This window comes from Chiroxiphia lanceolata, chromosome 20, assembly GCF_009829145.1.
Source record: "Chiroxiphia lanceolata isolate bChiLan1 chromosome 20, bChiLan1.pri, whole genome shotgun sequence".
NCBI lineage: Eukaryota > Metazoa > Chordata > Aves > Passeriformes > Pipridae > Chiroxiphia > Chiroxiphia lanceolata.
In genome coordinates this window covers 8,987,426-9,006,473 of record NC_045656.1, presented here as the reverse complement: position 1 = coordinate 9,006,473, position 19,048 = coordinate 8,987,426, and the positions used below count along the sequence as shown (strand labels likewise).

The 19,048-nt window shown below is 47.8% G+C and overlaps 1 protein-coding gene and 1 long non-coding RNA gene across 2 annotated transcripts in view; one reads left to right on the top strand and one right to left on the bottom strand.

Moving 5' to 3' along the window:
- MED13 (mediator complex subunit 13) overlaps positions 1-16,193 on the bottom strand; it is a 54,031-nt gene extending 37,838 nt beyond the window's left edge. Inside the window, exons 1-3 of the mRNA XM_032707340.1 lie at positions 15,545-16,193; positions 13,474-13,708; positions 3,510-3,678 (exon numbers count right to left, since the gene is read on the bottom strand). Of these exons, the coding sequence (XP_032563231.1) occupies positions 3,510-3,678; positions 13,474-13,708; positions 15,545-15,610 (470 nt within the window). The 5' untranslated portion in view covers positions 15,611-16,193. The remainder of the gene's footprint in view (positions 1-3,509; positions 3,679-13,473; positions 13,709-15,544) is intronic.
- On the top strand, positions 15,160-16,703 carry LOC116796610. The gene is made up of 2 exons (XR_004360433.1): positions 15,160-15,989; positions 16,185-16,703. It is a non-coding gene; the product is annotated as an uncharacterized LOC116796610 (long non-coding RNA).
- Positions 16,704-19,048: the final 2,345 nt, after the last annotated feature.

The window sequence follows — 19,048 nt, the reverse complement described above, 5'->3', positions numbered from 1 at the left end:
TTGTTTAAACCACATTGAGTTTCTGTGTCTCCTTTGCTTTAAGTGACCGAAACAGGTTGTGACAAATACAGGGGCAATTATTCTCTCTCTGTTTGGTCACAGCTAAGACCATTAGCAAAACCTTCTCTTTAGTGTTTTATTTTACTGCTGTTCTGCTGAAATCACCCATTTAAAAAGGAGCAGCAGCCCCACCACACACCCAGAGGGAGTTGGCTGCTCCATCCCTGCCCGATCTATAAACAGGAGGGGAACCAACATACTTGAAAACCTCAGACAGTTTCCTCAGGCTCGGGAATCGTGACTTGTTCTACCAGATCAAATTTCACCAAATCCATGAGTGTCTCGCTTTGCTCAGAGCTGGTTTTAGACTGGGGAGCAGCAGGGGAGGCAAAGGGAGGGAGGGAGGGAGAGAGGGAAGAGCAGGTCACGGTTGTTCCCTCGCAGCCTTGTCAACACGTGACGGCACAAGGCAAACAGCTGAGGGCTTCCTGCTCCCCCAGCAGCATTTTTAAGAGATATTAAACTGACCTCATATTATTTAATAAGTTTATTTGTTCCAGAAGTCACATCATTAAGCAGCAAACACTTAAAAGTAATTCTTACTTCCCTGGTCATCCATTCGCACGCCACGGCGGCATCAGATTATGAACATTAGGGATCTGGTGAAAATTAAGATGTCTGATGAAATGGACTTTTTTTTTTAAATATAACCTGATACAAGGAGTAGAAAAATAGAGCAACAGCCAGGAGGGCAGAGCTGCTGGAGGGTCTGTTATCACAGGCAAACACCTCTCAGGAATCCCAGCCCCACGGCTGCTGTGCCCCCACACACACAGGGACAGCGCAGCGCGACCGGCTGCTATTGTTGGGAGAGCAGGGAACAGAAAACCTCCCGTTCTGGAAACACATGCTTTCAAACAGAACTAGGAAAAATCCAGATGGGATCAGCTTCAAATGAAAGAAACAGCTCTATTTGCACATCCTTCAGAGAGACAGGCAGGGACAGAGCGGGGCTGAGGTCCCACCTCCACCACCGAGAGCTCCGAGCGCTCCCTTGGCACTCCAAGTCTTTGAGACTGAAGATTGCCAGCAAGAACAACCAACCTGACTGAAATCTGGAGCTGTAAAACACAGGGAACAAGTCTCTCCAGTGGCTGGCCAAGCCCCAAAGTGCAGGGTTGGATAAACTCAGATCCAAAGCACGTTGGTAGCAAACTTCACATCCTCAGGACACTGAAGGCCTTCAAATTGCACAGGCACGGGAATCCCTTCAGAGGGTTTCTGAATGTTAATGCAAAGAACAGCCCCAAAGACAGCAAACCACAGAATGTGGGATCAAAGACAGAACCAGAGCTTCAAAACTGATATGTGCATCCCCACTCCTGCACACAGGAGTGGCTTTGGGGAGGGGCTGCTGGGGGTTTAGTTTGGTTTTTAACGAAGTCATTCACATCTACAAAAAAAAAAAAAAAGATACATTTCCTATAGGTCTGGCTGATTAAATGGATCCTAAGGAATGAAAACTATGTAAAAGTTGTACTCAGGTTTAGTTTTTGTTAGTCCTAGACCAGCTGCCTGGTAAGGAACACCCCAGGTGCAACAGTCAGAGCATTTTCCAGGCCGGCTCAAGTCCCTTCATGTTGAGTTTGCTGCAGTGTCACCGTTGACTTTTGATAAGAGAGAAATGTTCCTTTGGACTAGAACAGTGTTCCAGTTTATACAAGAAACCAAAATCCACTCCAACCATCCCTCTTGACATTTCCTCCTCCCTCAGGGAGTGCCAGACTTTGCAGCTACAGAGGTGGCACCACAAAGCACCTACTGCAAGATTTGGGTTTCTCCCCCAGGAGATACCTCTGAAGAGCCCAACTTTCCAGCTTATCCAAATTCTAGATATTCCTAGAAGGGACGAGCCAAATATGCCATGAGTTTTCACATCTGTTAACCATTCCCCTCACTTCATTTCCTAAGGCCAGTGCTCAGAACATCACGTGGCCTGGAGCTACCTGGTAGGAAATACTGAAATTTCCCCCCCAATGAAATCTCTTACACAGTCCTGTCCAATGTTTTTACATGTTTTTCCAGCAGTTCTGGGCTACACATGATGAAGGTGTGTGGGTAGGCACACAATTCCTTATTTTCACCAAGCAGGTTGACCTTCTGACCTTCTTTCAAAAAGAATCAGTCTCCAAATTAAACAAACGCTGCTATTTTATTTTTAAAAGCTTTCAGCAGCTTTTGTAGCTTTATAGAGTTACTGTAAGAGATGCCACAACAGAACTAATGCTAGTTTCAAATGGCAGTTTGGTAAGCCAGCTCCTCAAAGGAGGAAAGCCCAGACTGTGCCAAGACAGTACTGGCTGAAAGAGTTAAAAGTAAACTGTTTATTATTGATTTATAGCAACAACACAGAGAAAAAAATGGATGGACAAGGACACCCCAGAGAGGAAACATTTGCCCTGACCAAGGTGGAGAAAGAGATGCTCAGAACTAGAGGACCAGTTTATACATAAATTAAAAGCAGCAGTTCACAACTACTAATAGAAACACACACAAACATGTGCTTCTGCTTCTTTTGCTCCAAAGCAGCTCCTAAATTTCTTTCAAGTTTAAATTTATTGCAGAAGATGCCAACAATGGCCAACTCCACACCCAAACAGCAAAGCCACTGATCTCCAAATTTCCTGCATGCAAGATTTAACACATACACAGACACACACACACACACACAAAAGCCACACAAAAAAACCCCATCATCTAAGCTTTAAATTACTTTGGATTTTAAAAGCTGATTTGGGAACAGCGATTAAACTTGTTCCAGCTAACCCAGTTTTTATTCATTTCATTATTTATTGCTAGGCAACATAGACTGTGTCAAACCACGTTAGAGCCAGGAGGAGAAGTCCTTCCAGTTTAGATCAGGAATTCTCTCCTTGCCCTGCTCCCCTCAGTGTGGAGGCCACATGGATCCCTTTAACACCAGTGTTCCCAGACACCACCTTCCTTCTGACCAGGAGCTGACATTCCAAACTCTCCCCTCAACATCTCCCATAAGATGCAGATTATCCAGAGCTCATGTGGAACCTGTAAAGAGCTCTCTACCATGAGTTTAGTGTTTACAAGCAGAATTAGTCCCAGATACTGGTAAGTATTTCTTCATAGAGGTATCTTTTTCTTCCTTTCTAGAAGGCTCTACCTTCTTTTCCAACTTATCCAATCTACCTTCTTTTCCTCTCTTATCCATGGCCTGTACATGAACACCAGTACAGAACAGACTGCCTACTAGACTCAGCATTACTGCCATAAGAAAGCCCTGAAGAACTCCAAAAAGGCAGAAAAAATGAGGAAGGGCAGAGATCCAGGCTCACGAACAAATCATAGAATTCTCTTGATTAAACCTCTCTTCCAGCACGAAGCTTGAGCCACCCCTAACAAAGCAAAACAAAACATCCTGATAAAAGCAAAAGAAAGCCAATAAAACCCTCATAAAGCAAAATAAGCCATCCTACCTCTTGTTTATGGGTTTCTCATCCTTCTCATAAGGCTTCACGAACCACTTGCCGATGCGCACGAAGTTCCTGTTCATCAGACACCTCTCCAGCAGGTTGTGAACGGCCTTGAACAGCAGAGTGCGGCACTCATAGGACAGCCCGTTCTCCCAAACACCATCTTCCTCTTCTGCCAGGCCAAGAAAAAACAGAAGTCAGCATTAAATTCCACTTTACTGCTTCATCCAGGTATCACAATATCCTTTCGGGGTGTAACACGCAACCAAAAAACACCCGGAACGTTCGGATGACTCTACTTACTTTATAAGACTAAAAGCCACCAGTTATAAAAATATCTCGTCCCCCTCAAGAAAAAAAAGAGTCACCAGTTATTTGTACACAAAAGGAAACAACCTGCACCTTACACATTTCAGCCTCTAAGAAGCCTGTGCTGCTCTGGCTGCAAGGTGGCTCCGTTTGGGGAGTTTGGGTTATTTACCCTGCACAGTTAGTTGATAATTATGCTTCAAAATTAATATCCCAAAGCCAAACTTCTAATATTATGTAGGTGTCTTTGAGTAGCATTGACTAAGGAAAGCCAGGCACAAGTGTCCTTGATAACTGACCCTCAACATTCAACTTGCTGGAGATAATGCAAAAGAAATACTCAGATTCAGAAAATTGGTAAGAGCAACCTGAATCTCCCCAGAAGACTCAAAATTGCAATTTTTCTTCTTAATTTACCCTAAAAAATGAAGATACTTAAGCAAGTGAGTTCTGCTTTGTGATGTATACATAGAAGAGAAGATAAAAACCAGTGAGCAGCAGGACAAAGCCCAGCTCCTCCTGATGGGATTCTGGAGTGAAACACTGACATCTTGTGTGTCCCACAAATCAACCACAGTCATGGAATCCAACCTACACAAGCCAAGTTCATTTGCCAGATTGAAAAGCAAGATTCATCACAAGGAACTGCAACCTCTTCCTCCCCTCTGGCTCCTCAGCAGGGTTTGAGGGCCCTCAAACAGCCCAGAGAGCTGCCCTGGCACCACAATTCCATCCCCCAGGTAAAATGAGGAGCATCTGGAAGTTCCTGTGGTGTCTCCCCGTGTACATGTGACACCATTCACTCCCAGCAACTCTAACAAGGAGGATAACATAATAAAACTCGAGATCCTGCCCTTAAATCAGGGCAATCAGGTCTTATCTTTATGGCCATAACTCCTCGTGTCTCGTGTTTTACACCTCTCCCTCAGGATCTGCTACTGCTCTCCTTGGAGTGGCTCTTCCAATGCCATTCCAAAGCTTTTACACCCCAGGCAGCAGCAGAGACAAAGGAGTTTGACAGAGATAAGGAGATGTTTTTGTACTTCAGTCTCTGGGTAGTTATGAAATAATTGAGGTTCAAGGGGACCTGTGGAGGTCACTGCTCCAACCTCCAGGCAGAGCTCAACGTGAGACCAGTTCATCCTCACATTCCCTGTCCCTCCTGCCTTCCCTGCCACCTCCAGGAACTTGAGTTCACCTTTGCTTCAGCACAACAAGGATTTGGATTCCAACAGCTTTCCACTGGTTTGCCCCGTGGTCAGAAAACCTCAGCAACACACAGCCAAGCCCTTGCATTTTAAATCCCCCTTGGAAATAAGCCCCTTCACCTTTCTCTGGAAGCCACTTACAAGCTTAAAAGGTTGCAATATTATTAACTAAAGTCTCAATATCCTTAAATTAGAGAGCATCTAGAAAACCAGACACCTAAGAGTTTTATTTAGGAAATAACCTTACACCTTAGTGCAATAAACAATATTTAAGACAGGGATGAGAGAGAAGGGAATTTCAAGATACTTTTGGCCATGTTTGTGTATTCCTGATTCCACACAAGTCCATTCCCACTCAAGACCAGTATTGTGAGTAAAAGAAAATTACCCCAAGTAGCCTTTTCTGAGGGACGAAATAAGACTAAACAGACCTGTCCCATCATTTACAAAAGAGGAACTGTGCATCATTACAGATGAATCACTACATGAAATGATTTTCTGGTAAAGACAAGGAAAAACAAGGAGGAGCATTTCCCACAGCCCCACCACTCCCTTCCAGGCCAGAGCTCAGCAAAAACTTGGGTTTAAGAACTGTAAAGCTCCAAGATAATCCAGTAAGTCAGTAAAGGAACATGGTAGGAGACACTTGTAACAAAGAGCAAGAGCAGCCCAAAGTCCAAGGGTATGAAGTGCCCGTGCCAAGCGCAGAGGTTGTGCCCCAGCCGTGGCAGATGCCCGGGCACAGCCCTGTCCCGTGGGCAGCACTGCTGGGCCAGCCTGGTGCCAAACAAGGAGCAAACATTAACTACAGAGCTCAGGGATATTGGACTTTACCTGCACAACCGACCTCACACCATTTCAAAGGTTAAATGCTGGGTTTGGAAAGGGCTCCTGTGCCTTAACAGACTCATTCGAAGCACATCCATGACCCACTGGAAGAGGGAGTGGGAAGAGCTGTTTCCAGCTCTCTGCCTGGTTTTGTTTGGGCACAACAGGGTATCAATGAGAGGGGAGGTGCTGAAAGTGCAGAGATACTGAAGTTAACTCTTGCTTTGTGGTGTCACACTGCTCTGGTTTGCTGAGGCCACCACAAAGTGCCAGGTGTTCAGGGACCACCCAACACGGACAACCTTCCACGCAAGAACTTCCCACAGGATGCAACCCTTCCAAGCTCTCCCACCTGTCTGAGTTTATTGCCAGAGTAGAGCTCCCAGATGAGAGAATATTGTGTGGGGAAAGTGGAAGGCTCAGATGGAAAGGCCAATTAAACCCAGGATTTCCAAAGCCTGCTCAGGGGGGAACGGCTGGTCCCCAAAACCACGAGCTCTGACTGAAGTGCAGCCTGGCACAGAAAGGGAAGGTGAAATCAGCTGCCAGTTAAAGATCCCATCATTTAGAACATTATTCAAATTCATGCAGAAAAAGAGCAGTAAGTGTTCTCTGTCTTTTTTGAAGCCTATTTAGTCATTCCCCCTCCCCCATTTTTACAGTGGTGGATGGAAGGAGAGGAACATGACATCTGCTCACACCTGCCAACTATTTTTCTTCTGAATTCAAATTCTTGTTTTTTCAACATGAGAAAACCCCTCCCACCATCAACACTCGTTAAAGGAGGGGAAGAGGCACCGTTGTCTTCCCATCTTTCTTAAACAATACATTGTTCAATCTGACAGTGATAACAAACCAAAATAAGCTGCTGACTCATTTTCAGAAGGTGTCAAGCCACAATTTCACTTTGGACAAGTGTTATCCACAGAAGAGCTCTGGCAACCTGGAGGTTATGAGTATTTTATTTTTGGTTAGTTCTCTTGGCTGTCCAAACCATTCAACTCCTCTGCAACGTGTCAATCCATCAAACAATTTGTACCATATCCCACCAGAACGATTTTCACTCCCTCTCTCTTTACACCAAGTATTAGGCAGAGAGTTTTCCTTAAATGAAGCTAAAAAATTATCAGGAACTGAAGAATTAATGGAAGCAGTGGCCAGGAAAAAGCAATTTTTATGCTACATATAAATAAACTTTCTCAGTCAACACCTCCTTGATATCACCACCACCCAGTTTTATTGAGAGAGTTGGAGGCCACTTGCCTTCAGTACTTTTATGTTCTACTTTATATTCTTCCTCGAGTTCACCTGAAACACTAAAGCTCATTTTTCCTGATTATGCCCTTCTGTCTGTGTGGTGCTCTTGGAGAATATAAAAACCTTGCAATTTTTAGTGAATTCTGAAAAAGCAGTACCTTTAAACCCCTTAATTTAATTCAAGGGAGATTTTTTTAAACCCTATTTGTTACTCACGGCTCTTCAGCCAAATACATTAATTCAAGGATTTCTGAGAAATAGTCCATAATGACAAATCTATACTGCAATGGATAAATGTATAGACTTGAAAATGTAAATTTTAAGAAGACATTTGAGAACATGCATTTTCCCCCTTCCTTCTTTCTGCCATCATATGACACTGTGCCACTTATAGAAACACACTGATATAAACCTGATTTATACAACCAAACTTCCTTTATGAGCTTCAGGTTACAAGGGAAGTAAATAAGCCAAGTGGTGTGAAATTGCTGCTCTGTACAACATTGTGATAACACAAGAGAAACACTTGGAGCAAAAGTTTCCTATTTTAAAAAGAAAATTTATATTTAAATTCTCAGATACTTTAAATTAAATTCTCAAAGCAAGAATTGCCCAGTTAAGCTACTGAAATATTACTTGGAGGGCCTATATCCCTCATGAAACGAGTGAGAAGCGACAGATTTTGCAGGGAAAAAGGAAATCAATATAATTTACAAATATCAATTTGAGAATCTAAGCAAGACAACTTAAGTTTGTTCCTGGCAGAGTTGTGTCTGTTGTCTGCAGCCACTGAAAAGTCTGGGTACAGGACTCTGCATATCCAAACTAGTGGGAAAATTTCATCGCCTGAGAAGGAATCACTGCCCAAACTGCCAGAGTGAAAATATCCAGCACCATCCCAGGTTTTACTTTTTGTGGTGCTCCCCCTTCACCTGCATCACACACGGAGGTTTTCCAGCAGAATGTTTAAATACTGAAAATTTCAATATCTGGCCTTTCTGTGAGTGTGTAGCTGGGCACACACGTAAGGATAAGATGATAACAAGGAATTGTTACAGCAACATTTTATAAGGATAACAAGGTAACTGCTCTCCCTCACTCTGTGGTAAGTCTGGCTGGGCTGCACGGTCTGAAAAGCTTCCTAAATAAATGCTCCAGTGTCCTCCCCACTGTCTGAGTAATTCCACAGGCAGGCATATCTATGTTGTTAAATTTTCATTATTATTTCTACAGGCATGGTATGTATGTGACATTGTACATACAGCCAACATGACACGATGCCAAATCCTCATTTATTGGCACAAAGTATTTTTCACCTTTCTCCACAGGGATTTCACAGGCACGTTGGTCAGGAAAAATGGGAAAAAAACTTCCTTATTTGTCATCTTTGAGCTGGTGCTCACCCCAAGGCCCAGAAGTTTGCTGAAGCTGCTCAGCAATTTTTGCATAATGCTTCTCAGCACTTTTCCTGAAGTGGCTCCATCTCTAACATGGAGGACTGAGGAAATGCTGAAGCATCAATGCACCAGCAGCAGGAACACTGGGAATGCCTCTCCTGACAGCCACAGGACACACAGATCCTTCCCACAGAGCTCTCTGTGCTCACCTCAGGTGCAGGATGGTTTGAAAAGCATCCTCTTTTGTCATTTTTCTTTTTTTTTAGGAGTCAAAGGGTCTCGGGGAGCAATTGTTATTTTAAAAGAGCACCACTGGCTGAACTGTTTTCCAAATTCCCTTTGCCAACTGCTTGGACCTGGCAGGGTTTGTGCAGCCCCTGGGAATGGTAACTGGCTCAGCCCCTGGTTCCATTGTACTGAAGGAACGAGACACTCAATGCTGACATCAGCACAGTCCAACCACTCACAGATTTTTGGAGACAGGATTTGATTTATAAGGCACATGTATCAAGAACTACACAACACATTAGTCTCTGCTGCCATTTCTGCTGCTGTTTGTACCACAGGATCCACAGACAAGCCCCAGGATTCCCCCAAGCTCTCCTACAACCAGCATTATTTGTACACATTCGCCCCCCACGCAAACGGGAGGAAGAGAGTTCAGCAAACAAAAACTGATTATCTCGAGGTATGACAGGCACAAAGAAAAACTCTTTAATTTTTAAAGCAAATTAACCAAATTTAATAGACATCAGACTGAGAAAGATGCATCTTGCAGCTCCCCATTTAACAGATGCAACATGAAGGTCAAAGCCATAGAGCAGCATTCCCCTATCCAAGCATTAATCAGATTGTAACCATTTCCTTGGGACCATGTCTTGTACATAATTCATACCCAACTGTTCTCAGGTTTGAAATCATCCACTGCCAATTTAAAAAATAAAACTCCAAGTGTGTAGGTAGCCACTTGAAAACAAGGAGGAAGCTCTCTGATAAAATAACTGCTGATCAGAGCAGCCAGAGCCCGTTGCCTTCGGAAATTGGAAGAGATGTCCAACTTCAAGGTTTGAGTTGCAAGAATTACTATAATCAAGCCTCACTGTCACAACAAAAACATAACCTTTGAGGTTGTTAGAGGATAAAATAACATTTCACTAACTTCTGCCTGCCTCTAGCTATGCTGGGGTAGAAAGAGGCTCCTGGTTTTTTGGTTTTATGTACAGTAAGTGGGTTCCTAGGGAAGGAAAGGAGAAATAAATGATGGAGTGAAGTCAATATTCCTGATCAATCAGCAGCTCTGAACAAGTCTCCTTTTGACATGCCCCCAGGCCCCAGCAATCCCTGACCATCAACAAGACACTTATCCATGACCTGGTAGAACTCTGAGAGCCAGTAGCTGCATTCAAAGGTGTCTCCAGAGCAAGGAATGAACTTCTGGAATGTACAGCTGAGGAGAGGGTGATCATTTATTTTTTTAATCTGATGTGCATAAGTGTACATCCACACAACTGTACATTCCCTTCTGAAGTGATCTTGTGGGGGGGGACAAAAGGATTACTGAACATATTTAAACCCCTCAGGGCTGATAACCAAGATGTGTCACTGAGCAGCCACTGCTCACCCAAACTACCAATCACCAAAAAAGCCAGAAACTCTCACAATGCCAACCTCTCCAGGCAGAGTTTTGTACCACAAGAAGCCAGAATGAAGAGTTATGAACAGCTCTGGCAGATTTCTAACCAGTGCTCTTTCAAGGGCCACTTCCCCAGGAGCAGTCTGTGCATGGGCACTAAGGGACAGGCTGCTCCCAGCCCCCTCTTCCTTCAGGACAATCCTTCACCTGTCCAGCAGAGAAGTTCTGAACGAGGCAGCACCTCAACCTTCAGCAGCAAACAATTTCCAATCAATTTTGCAGGTAACAAGCCTCTGCTAAGAAGCCATTTATCATTCCTGTGGAAAATGTTACAAGCAATCACCGGGAGAACAAGGCAGTGTGAATTACCAGGAGGAATTGTCCACCAAGGGAAAAAAATCCATTAGGCTGCGACAAAGGTCAGATAACATTGTTTGGGCCCAGCCATAATTCTCTCTTATACCAGATTCACATTAAGATTTTGTGTAACAGGAAAGAGAAAAAGTGCAGGTGTGGGCAGCCCTCAGCCTCCTCCTCTGCAGTCCAGCTGAGGAGCATCTGCATCAACTTCTGGGCAGAAGAGCCAAGCAAACTAACAGATTAGAATGTCTCTTTTTATTTAAAAGAAGACATCATGCCTGAAAAACCTGAGATATCAGACACAGACTTAGGTAACAGTCCCATGAGGGATGAGCATTATGGAGAAGACATGTGGAATGGCTCTGGGGAAGCACAGACATCCACAGGTGACCTGAACAAAGAAAATACCCAAAGACGTGGCTGGGAGAGTCTAATCCTCTCCTATCTCTCCCTTCTGCCCTCAGAGAGGTTAAGAGTTGGTAAATCCCTGGGATGATACCTGCTTATCTACCTGGGCACAAGGGTGATTCTGTGTGAGCACAAACACACGCTCACTGTGAGCACAAACACACCTCACTGCTGTTTTCAGGAGGTCCCTCTGTGCTAAATCACCAGCCAGATCCAAGAGAACGCACAGAAAGTTGCTCAAACAAATAACTGTAGTTATTCAGCTTAGGTAGGGCAGAAGTGCATTTTCCAAATGGCTTAAATTTCCCCGGATCTCCCGCTCCAAACACGACAGAACGCGCTGGCCCCAATTTAATCCTGCAAAATTCACCCAGACACTTTCACACCACTGTTGGTCTTGGCTCAGGGCAGGCCCAGGCTAAAACCAGCATTCAGCCTAAGTCACATCTCAGTCACACAAAGGATGTTCCCTGCAGGTCAAAACTGAGGTTATTTATAGGGCAAAATAAGGAAGCCTTAAAAGCACTAAAATACCAAGCAAAACACGGTGTGAGTGCCATTTAAAATGCAAAGTTTGTAGTTCCAGGACAGACGGGAATAAGAGCAACATCCCAATCTTTTGAAGTCAATTACTCACAGAAATAAACACCAATTGTTTTTTCACATCACCTTATTTTTGTATGAAAATTCCACACGTTATTAAATTGTTTCAAGTCCAACTTCCTCAGTGGCACTTTAAACTCCTGTTTGTTCTCCAGCTTATCCACACACAACAGGCAGCACTAACAACTTCTGGTTCCCAGGTCACCAAACCTTGGGCTTGTTTTACACTTCAGTAATCTGAATACTGGACATGATTTGAAAGGAAATTGGAGGGATGTGTTCAAGTTTCTTTTTTCCCCCCCTGGAATTAGTTGAGTCTCACCTTTAGACTCCCACAATTTAAATATCAACTTCGTCACCTTGCTGATAAAGCAGCTGGGAACCGTCTACGTTGGGGAATTGAGCTCAACAAGCAAACATTTCCAAAACAAGGTGCCAAATCTGAAGTACAACGTTATTGAGAAATACAAATATTGTCAGGCTTTCAGGAGGCTGGGTTGGAAAAGCAGGTTCAGAGCACTGGGAAAGGGGCAGAGAGAAATCATTAAAACATGAGCTTTAGAGATTTTTTTTTTGCACCAAAGCAGCTGGTGAGTTCCAGGTGCCTCCTTCTGAGGGCTTCCCACCCGTGGTTTGACTTCCAACCAAAGCAACTCCAAACAGCTCAAGAGTTGCCCGGATCTCTACAATTCTTGTTGCATAATAAAAAAAAAAAAAAAAAAGGGGCTTTACTATTTGAATTTGAAAATTCTAATTGCCCAACAAAAGGGATCTTATCAAAACATGTTTAAGACATCACTTGTGAATCAGAGGCACAGCTTTCAGCACAGCTTTCTGGGGAAGAAGCTGCCAAAATCCATAGGCTTGTGGTTTCTTTTTTTTTTCAAGGAAACAAGTGGGGAGCAAAAACTTGTTTCTTGAGAATCCAGCAGTGATCTAAACCCACAGGAGGGGTTTGGGCACTGCTGGAATAATTTGGGGAGGGTTTCTGGAAAATCCAGGAGTCCAAGGCCACCTAAACCCACAGGAGGTATTTGGGCACTGCTGGAATAATCTGGGGAGGGTTTTTTGAAAACCAGCAGTGAGCTAAATGCACAGGAGGTGTTTGGTAACTGCTGGAATAATTTGGGGAGGGTTTCTGGAAAATCCAGGAGTCCACGGCCACCTAAACCCACAGGAGGTGGAATAATTTAGTGAGGGTTTCTTGAGAATCCAGCAACGACCAAACACCTCCTGTGGGTTTAGGTCACTGCTGGAATCATTTGGGGAGTGTTTTTTGAAATTCCAGCAGTCCAAGGCCACCTAAACCCACAGGAGGTGGAATAATTTGGTGAGGGTTTCTTGAGAATCCAGCAGTGCCCTAAACCCACAGGAGGTGTTTGATCACCACTGGAATCATTTGGGGAGCATTTCTTGAAATTCCAGCAGTTCAAGGCCACCTAAACCCACAGGAGGTGTTTGGGCACTGCTGGAATCATTTGGGGAGCATTTCTGGAAAATCCAGGAGTCCCAGGCCACCTAAACCCATAAGAGGTGGAATAATTTGGTGAGGGTTTCTTGAGAATCCAGCAGTGCCCTAAACCCACAGGAGGTGTTTGGGCACTGCTGGAATAATCTGGGGAGCATTTCTTGAATTCCAGCAGTCCAAGGCCACCTAAACCCACAGGAGGTGTTTGGTCACTGCTGGAATAATCTGGGGAGGGTTTCTGGAAAATCCAGGAGTCCCAGGCCACCTAAACCCACAGGAGGTGGAATAATTTGGTGAGGGTTTCTTGAGAATCCAGCAGTGCCCTAAACCCACAGGAGTGTTTGGGCACTGCTGGAATCATTTGGGGAGGGCTGCAGCAGTAAATCTATCTCCACAGACAACATTTCTCTGGTGGAGATGTTCTCAGGGCCTGCAGCCCTGAGCACCACGATCCTTTCACTGCCCCAAGGACTGACCCAAACGAGCGTCCTCCTACCTGAGAGGTCATGGTGGATCAGGTCAGCGAAGTTGGGGTCGTCCCCCCACCAGAAGATCCAGAGCTCCCTGCGCCCCGGCCGCTGGTCCCGGCGCCACACGCTGAGCACGTCGGCCTTGAGGCAGCGGCTGAAGCTGCTCAGGATGGGATCCTCTTCCGTGACCGGGAAGAGAATCGGGGCAGACGTTGGGCCCTGCCACACGTAGCGCTTCCATTTAATCCCAGTGAGATCGGCCTGAGGGAAGGGAAGGGAAACAACAGTCACACATGGAGGCAGGTACCCCCCAACACAAACAGCCAGGTGAAGGGAGAAAGGAAGGATTGGTGGCACAAAATTCAAGGGAAATCGCGGTGGTGGGTTTTGTGAAGGGGAAATAAGCAGGAATCCTGGTTTAAAATCTCTTTGAATAACTGCAGTAAAGCAAGAGCTGCTCGTTTTCACCACACAGAGAAAAGGCAGATTTGATTTAAAGTCAATGAGGGAAAGACCAGTGAATAATGTGAATTATTCACAGACTGCAACTGCCCAAGCTCCCACACACTTGCTTTAGCAAAGGACATCTTTCTTTCCACTTGCTTGTGCACATACTACCTTTTCAATCCAAGATTACCCCCGTGGAAACAGGTAATACAGTAAATCTAACCCAAGCACATGTTCTTCCAGCCATCTACTCCTTTGGAATATTTCACAAGTTTCTCCATTGTAAAACATTCTCTGCATCTCCCCCAGGAAGCCTCTCGAGTTCCCTGATTTCACCAGGAGCTATCATACTTTTCATTCCTCACACCACCTCCCGAGAACTTCGATCCCAATTTTATCATTAAATTACACGTCAGACCTGAGTCCACATCGATTTTGAGCCACTGGACCCCCTTCTAGGCAAAAATTAAATTTGCTTTATACAGGGAAAGAGGCCCTACTCTGTCTAGCGGGAAACACAATTCCTGGATTATCTACATGGCAGCCCCAAGTTTTAGTGCTAAGTTTTTTCACCCAGTCACCTTAGGGCAGGTAGGGGAGGCACTGCCCCGGGTTCTCCTCCAGGAGGGACAACAAGGCAGGCTGGCGTTTGCTAAGAAGTTACTATTTTTTGCCTCCCCGGCATGACAACACACAAAAGATTACTGCAACATTTAAATGTAACATGGCAGCCTCCCCACCTTCAGCAGGAGAGCAATTTGGATGAAAGGTTGCCTGCAACAGTTGATACTTTAGAAACACTTACAGATTTAAAAATACACTGTTAATATGGGGCTGCGGGCCTGGTGCAGGCTGCAGGCACGTTCAGATCCCCCTCCATCCGAAAATATTAGTGCCACAGCTTGGCACAGGATTGTTGTAACAATCTCTAGAATCATAAATATCAGGCAGCCAGCTAAGATCAGCTCATTTGCATTAAAAAGCTGATGAAACAGCTCAGCACAGCCACCAAAAATTGCATCACAGGCCAGTTATATCGAATTCACTTTGGGAGCTACCAAAATTCAACAATGTGAGCGACTCGATACTTGGGTTAAAAAGGGCTACAAAATGGTGCACATCAAAACACAGAGACAGCACCGATCCCGGGGAGGGCATCACCAAAACCAGCCCTCCAGGATAAAAACAAGCAGCGAAAGGGATCCGTCTAAAAGCGAGGAAGAAGGGAGGTTTCGGCTCGGCTTTTGGGATGCCACGAGCGGGGAGAGGAAAGAGAAAGTTCCCCGAGATGTGGGGCTGGAAGGAGCAGGGGCAGGAGATGGGAAGGCAGGGGATCAGAGGCGGGCAACGGGGAGAAAGGAGGAAAAGTTGGGAGGCACGGAAAGGGAAGGAAAAGGCGAGTTGCAGGGAGGATACTATCCAGGAAGAAAGCGGAGGGAGGGGCGAGGCGAGACAGACAGCGATGGAGGGGGAACCAGAGGGGCATGGGAGAGTTGGCTGCTCCAGGCAGGGCCTACTCCGAGGGCTCATCCAACAGAAGCTCTGCTAAAAATGGCTGCTTTGCTTCCACTGCCCCTTCCCCCTCCCCCAGAGCTCGGCTCCCTTCCCTCCGTGTCCCCGGGCGGCTGCGAGCCCGGGGCCGCCACTCACCAGGCAGAAGAGGTTGGAATGGCAATCCTCCAGGCTGGCCCCGTTCGGCACGAAGCAGGAACTCATCCTCACAGCCACAACCCACACGCCATTATCCCACAGCCTCCGACAAGAAAGAAAGAGACAGCCAGGGAGAGAGAGAGAGAGAGAGGGAGAGAGAGGGAGAGAGGGAGAGACAGACAGCGAGAGGGAAAGGGGGAGGGGGGCTCCGCACACGCACAAATAATAATACAATTAAATAAGGGATTTACACGCGCGCGCACGCGAAATAGTGGCAGGGGGAATAGGACGAGAGAGGGGGGTAAAAAAAAATATATTTAAAAAAATTATTAAAAAAAAAAATAATTTTTTTTTTTTAAAGGAAGTCAGAACGTTTTCTCGTCTTCTGGAGCTCCACCGGGGGGGTAAAGCCACGGTGGAAGGGGAGAACAGAAAGAGGGAGGTGGTAAGTAATCCAACGACGGGAGATTAAGATCAAAATCCTCCCCGTTCCTCTTGTCTTCTCGTTCGCATAAGGAGGGGAGGGAGAGGAGGTGAGGTGAAGGGGTAATTGATCCAACAAGAGAATAAAAATGGGGTAATTAATCCGGGGGGGCTAGGGCTAAAAATCAGTTGACATCCCTCCTTCCTCTCTTCTCAGATGCCAAGCAAGAGAAGTAGGAAAACATAAATAATCCAGCGGGGGCAATCAATCCAGAACCCCCCCTTCTCTTCCTCCTGTTCCTTTAGTCATCAGATGAGAAAGGGGCAAATTGTGGAATGACTGGGAAGGATTGGCCGTGGGAGAGAGAAAAATCCAGGCTCGTCTCTTCGGAGTCCGAGGGCAACAGGGTGTGGGGGGGTCAGATTCTTCTCCCCTGCTCCAAAAATATTCCAAATAAATTAAAATTTGAAAGCATAAAAACAAACTTCAGGGGCCAGAAGCAAGGCCAGTCTGAAGAATTCGTAAAGGCAGAGAGAGAAAAATTTCCTGGGGTGTACCCCAAAAAAACATCTGCGGGGGCAGGGGAGGGGGGAAGGTATTCCTTGAGAGAGAAAGGCCGCAAAAGTCTCCTCAGCAGCCCAGCGGGGGATTAAATTCCCGTGTGGAAAACACCCCCCTCTCTAAAACGAAATAGTCTTCGCAGCGAGGGCGAAACCAAAATACCCTCCGTCGGGTAAAAAAAAAAAAAAAAAAAAATCCTTCCGTGGGGAAAGGAGGGAGGGGGAGAGGGGTGGAAGGAGGAAATTGCGGGTGACCCTCGAAGTCTCTCCGGGGAAGGATGGAGGAGTCTCCGGGAGGCCGATCCCCGTCGGGGGAGGAGGACGGGGCGAATCGCAGAGTGTCTTCGGGGGGGCTGGTCCCCCCCAGCTGTCCGCGGGGGCCGGGGGACCCCCAAAAGTCTCTGGAGGGAGCGCGGACCCCGCCGAGTCACCGCGGGCAGCGGGGAGGCGACCCCCGCAAGAGCCCGGGGGGCGGCGGGGCGGGGAGGGACCAGCCCCGCGGCGAGGCCGGTCCTTTAAAAAATATCGAGGCAAAAAGAAGAAAAAAAAAAAAAAAAAAAAAAAAAAAGAGGAACGATTGGAAAAAAAAAAAAAAAGGAAAAAAAAGGGAGGAGGGGGGAGAGGAGGAGGAGAAAAATATGAAGCGATGGTCTTGGTCCGGCGCGGCGCGTCCCGCGGGGGGCAGCCCGACACCCCCCGCTCTCTTCAGGTGCGGGTCCCGCGGGGGCGGCGGGCGGAGGGGCCCCCTCCCCGGGGCTCCCGGGCAGGGCGGGGAGGCGGCGGCGGCCGAGCCCCGGGCTCTGCTCAGCCCCGAGGGGGTCGGAGCCCCGCAATTCCCGGCGCCGCCGACACACACAGGGACGCGGCGGCCGCCGCTGCTGCTGCCGCTGCTGCTGCCGCTGGCGGAGTCGCTGCCCGCGAAGCCCCCGCCGGCGCGTCGCCCTCCCCTCAGCGGTGCCTCTGTCGGCGGCTGCCCGGCCGCGGCATCGTGTGGCGGCGGGAGCCCTGGGCGCGGGTCCCGCACGGCCGGGGCGGGAGCGGCTCCGGCTCCCGGGTAATTCCGAGACCCTTTTTCTTTAATGGCGGCCACAGGGACGGCGGCCGGGGCCCCCCTGCCGCGCTCCCATTGGCCGCCGCGCCGTCACGTGGGCGCGCTCCGCCATGGCGGCGGGGGGGGCGGGGGCGGGGGTGCGCAGCGGCCGCCAGGGGAGCGCGCGGCGCTGCCGAGCCCCCGCCCTGCCCGTTGGGCCGGCGCCATCTAGCGGTGGCACCGCGGGAATGGCGCGGAGACCTCGGGGCCGCCGGTTCGAGTCCCGCCTCGGCCCGGCCCGCGGCTCCTCACGGGGTGGGCCAGGTTGGAGCGGCCGCAGCGGGGCACAGAATCACGGAATCACAGAATCAAAAGAACCTCTGAGATCATCGAGTCCAATCTTTGACCCAACAGCACCTTGTCACCCAGACCATGGCACTGAGTGACACGTCCAGGCTCTGCTTAAACACCTCCAGGGACGGTGATTCCACCACCTCCCTGGGCAGCCCATTCCAATGGCTGATCACCCTCTCTGTGAAGAATTTCTTCCTAATGTCCAACCTAAACCTCTCCTGGTACAGCTTACAACTGTGCCTTCTTGTCCTATTGCCTGGGAGCAGAGCCCAACTCCCCCCCTCACTGCCCCTTCCTTTCAGGGAGTCGTAGAGAGTGATGAGGTCTCCCCTGAGCCTCCTCTTCTCCAGGCTGAACACCCCCAGCTCCCTCAGCTGCTCCTCACAGGACTCATGCTCCAGTCCCTTCCCCAGCCTCATTGCCCTTCTCTGGACCTGCTCCAGCCCCTCAACACCCTCCCCAAACTGAGGGGCACAGAACTGGGCACAGCACTCGAGGTGTGGCCTCACCAGCGCTGAGTCCAGGGGCAGAATCACTTCCCTGCTCCTGCTGCCACTGTTCCTGAGCCAGGCCAGGATGCCATTGGCCTTCTTTGGCCACCTGGGCACACTCTGGCTCATGTTCAGCTTCCTGTCAATCATCTGGTCCCACCTCCCTGCTCAAGGAGGGTCATCCCAGAGCACATGGCACAGGGTTACAGCTGGAATATCTCTGGTGATGGAGACTCCACACCCTCTCTGGGCAGTGTGTTCCAGCGCTCGGTCACTGCACAGGGAAGTTCTTCCCCATGTTCAGGTGGAACTTCCTTGGCATCAGTTTGTGCCCATCCCCTCGTGTCCTAGTGGTTGTCACTAACCTGGTCCATCTTCTTGGAACTCTCCTCCACATATTTATCCCCAGGCTCCTGGCCCCTGATCCCACCAGGATCCACTCTGGGTATCATCCCGAGGCAGTGCTGGGCCAAAGTCCAGGCATAGAGTGCCCCATGGGCACAGGGAGCACCCACCTTGGCTCCCTTTCCACAACTTCCACCTCTTGGCAGAGGCTTCCCAAGATTTGTGCTGGTGCTTTGCACTGTGGAGCAAATTCCACACTCAGAATCTTGGAGCCTTTTTAAAAAGATAGGCAGGTATTGG